We start from the raw sequence: 3,006 nt of genomic DNA, 5'->3' as shown, positions 1-3,006 counted from the left end.
TCATGAACTCGTTCGTCAACGACATCTTCGAGCGCATCGCGGGCGAGGCGTCGCGCCTGGCGCACTATAACAAGCGCTCGACCATCACGTCGCGGGAGATCCAGACGGCCGTGCGCCTGCTGCTGCCCGGGGAGCTGGCCAAGCACGCCGTGTCCGAGGGCACCAAGGCCGTCACCAAGTACACCAGCTCCAAGTAGACGTGCACGTAAGCGGTTTTGCCCCTAACCTCAAAGGCTCTTTTCAGAGCCACGCATGCTTTCAACAAACGAGTTGTAATCATTCCGCTCTCGGATTTCTCAGTCTGAATTTAAAGCTACATTGCCATTTTTTTTTACATGTTCTATGACAGCTGCGTGGCAAATACTTTAGGGTTCCCAGGCTGTAACAATAGCTACCGTAAATAGCTCACGGTGAACAAGTACAGTTTTATAGAATGATTAATCACTCAGTATTATGTAAGTATTAACTAATTTGACGTGAGGATGTCATTTCTAGAGTGCGGTTCGTTTCCCTGTGCGGGTCTCTAAATTCATCCCGTGCTTGCGGTTGACTTCACCTAGAGCACAGTAGGACATGCTGTGACAGCTTTGTTCTACTCAGAGCTTTTATTTTATTTTTTCTGTTTTTTAACTCCATAAATAAGTATTACTGGAAAAAGGCCGTAGACAATATGTTTTCATGGAAATGCTACAGAGGTTTTTCTGGTTTGTTTGCCTTGCGATTGGGCCAATTTCTGCGTGAGGCTCCGAGAAGACAGTGGGGTGAGGCTGTGTCCCAAGGGCAGGGCACGGAGGGAGAGGAATTGAAACCCATCCATGAGACCCCTTCGAATCCTGTCAGTTCGTATAACTTCTCTCCCAGAAAGTCCTATTGAATTCGGAGTCTTCTTTTGGCAACATTCAGTTTTAAAGTCCCCTGGGTCACAGGAGAGAAGCCCAGCAAGATTAAGGTGTCTGTGGATAAGCAATAGTGACCTTAGAACTGAGACCCCCTGGTCAGTCCCTTTCCGCCTTTCCCAATGTCCACGAGTGTCCAGGACGGAGAGGAGGTAGAAGGGAAGAAAGCCTTGTGGCAGGATGTGGCTTCTGCTGCATGAAGTGGTCTGGCATAAAGGACTTTTGCTGCTGGGGACTGGGTTGTTGTAGGGAAAAGAAATCTCAGAGAAGAGGCAAGGGGAGTAGGGACAGTGGCCAGAAAAGAATCTATGGTTTACAGTTCACCAAGAAAATTGGAAGGTAAATGAAGCCGGGATGGGAGGTCAGTGCTGGTTGAAATGGAGAATTTAAGTGGAGGGTGCTGTGAGGAATGGATTTAGAAATTCTGGTGTCCTCACAGCCTCCCACACTAACGCAGATTCATGGATTATGGGGATAGGTTTTCCATATGTTGTGGGGGTTCAGAATGAGCCACCCCAAGATGTGTCTCAGTGGTATGTGATTATTTTGACCTAAAGGTAATTTTAGCCTTGGGCTCAAGAGAAGGTTCTGCCCCTCCCTTAACTACTTAGTGCTGGAGTTTGGGGTCTCATCCATAATAAGAGATTATCGCAGACAACTGGCTTTCACCTGAACCTGAGCTTGATATTTTTTACGAGATTAAGCGAAGCCTATCCCTGTGGGGAGCCTGATAAGCAATATTTCACATTGAAGCTGAGACAGCAGAGCAAAAGCTACATTCTCAAAATAGAAGGATGAAATAAACACACACACACACATGCACACACGCACACACGCACACACACACGCACACACACACACACACACACAGTCAAGGGAGAGTGCAGAATCCTGGTGCTGATCAGAGCGGATCCCACCACCAAGAACTCAGACCCCAAGCAGCCTTCACACTGTCTCCTTTCTGGCATTACTACCACAGGGATTCTAGACTCCCAGGCTGAGGATTTAATTTAGAGCTATCCCAAGCTAGTTCTGTGCCCTTGAGCACCTAGAGAAAGCTAATACAAATCCTCTCTGAAGGAATAAGCTTCCTCTTAGGCCTCACCAAATCTCCACCAATAAAATACCAAAGACACAGAATGAGCTGCCTCACAACCCAAATTAACCCAACACCAAGAATATGAGCCACAGACAGTGGAAACAAAAGGTGTACAAAAGAGAATTAACAAATTTCAAGTAAATAACTTTAATATCTTAAAAAGACAAAAAAAGACTTTGATTTATGTTGAGGGACTAAGAATACAAAGAATGACCACATAGATTCGAAAAAAGAACCAGATGAAAACTCTAGAAATAGATGTGTGTATATACACAATTAATTATAATACTTAAAATGAAAAGCTTACTAGGAATGTTTAATACCCAATTGGACCTAGCCAAAGAATTTAATGAACTATATAACCAGATCTTAAAGAATTATCCAAAATACAGAGAAATGTAAGAGAGATCTGGAATTAGTAAAAATTGTCTGACATACATACAATCAGAATTCCGGAAGTGCAAGCCAGAGAGAACCATGCCGATGAGCAATTTAAAAGATCCATGGCCGAGAACGTTTTAGAATGGATGGATTACTTGTATAATGAGAAATAAACTAAATGGAGTGAAAAATGTTACAACAAAAAGAGGATCACAATGTGACCCCAGAAATTTTTACAACAAATGTAATGCTGATTTTCACAGAGCTGTGCTTTTTAATCCATATTGACAAATGGCATCAGACAGAAGCACTGTGTGAAGTCTTGTGGGAGAAGGATAATTGAGTAATTGATTATTTACATGCATTTTCTATCCAGCTAATTACTGAATTCTGTTCATTCTAATCAGTATTCAGCAGACTGTCTTGATTTTCAATGCATATAATACTGTCATTAGCAAATTTAAATGTTTGATGTTCTTTCCAATAACTATTTCTGTCAAATGCTGTTATCACATTGTGTTAGCTCAAATCACAGGCTATGCCACATCAGACATGCGAGCACTCATACTTTTTCCTCCTTTTCATCCATGTGGCTTTGGTAGCCGATTTATAATACTTGCGCTCGCGCGC

The 3,006-nt window shown here is 43.0% G+C and overlaps 1 protein-coding gene across 1 annotated transcript in view; it reads left to right on the top strand.

Moving 5' to 3' along the window:
* The first annotated feature begins 2 nt into the window (after positions 1 to 2).
* The window catches only part of LOC105296305 (histone H2B 1/2-like), a 6,534-nt gene continuing 3,530 nt past the window's right edge, over positions 3 to 3,006 (top strand). The window contains exon 1 of the mRNA XM_011366332.1: positions 3 to 205. Within this exon, the coding sequence (XP_011364634.1) occupies positions 3 to 197 (195 nt within the window). The 3' untranslated portion in view covers positions 198 to 205. The remainder of the gene's footprint in view (positions 206 to 3,006) is intronic.

This window comes from Pteropus vampyrus, unplaced genomic scaffold (genome assembly GCF_000151845.1).
Source record: "Pteropus vampyrus isolate Shadow unplaced genomic scaffold, Pvam_2.0 Scaffold124, whole genome shotgun sequence".
NCBI lineage: Eukaryota > Metazoa > Chordata > Mammalia > Chiroptera > Pteropodidae > Pteropus > Pteropus vampyrus.
The sequence above is the reverse complement of the archived record's forward strand: the minus strand, read 5'-3'. Positions and strand labels throughout refer to the sequence as shown.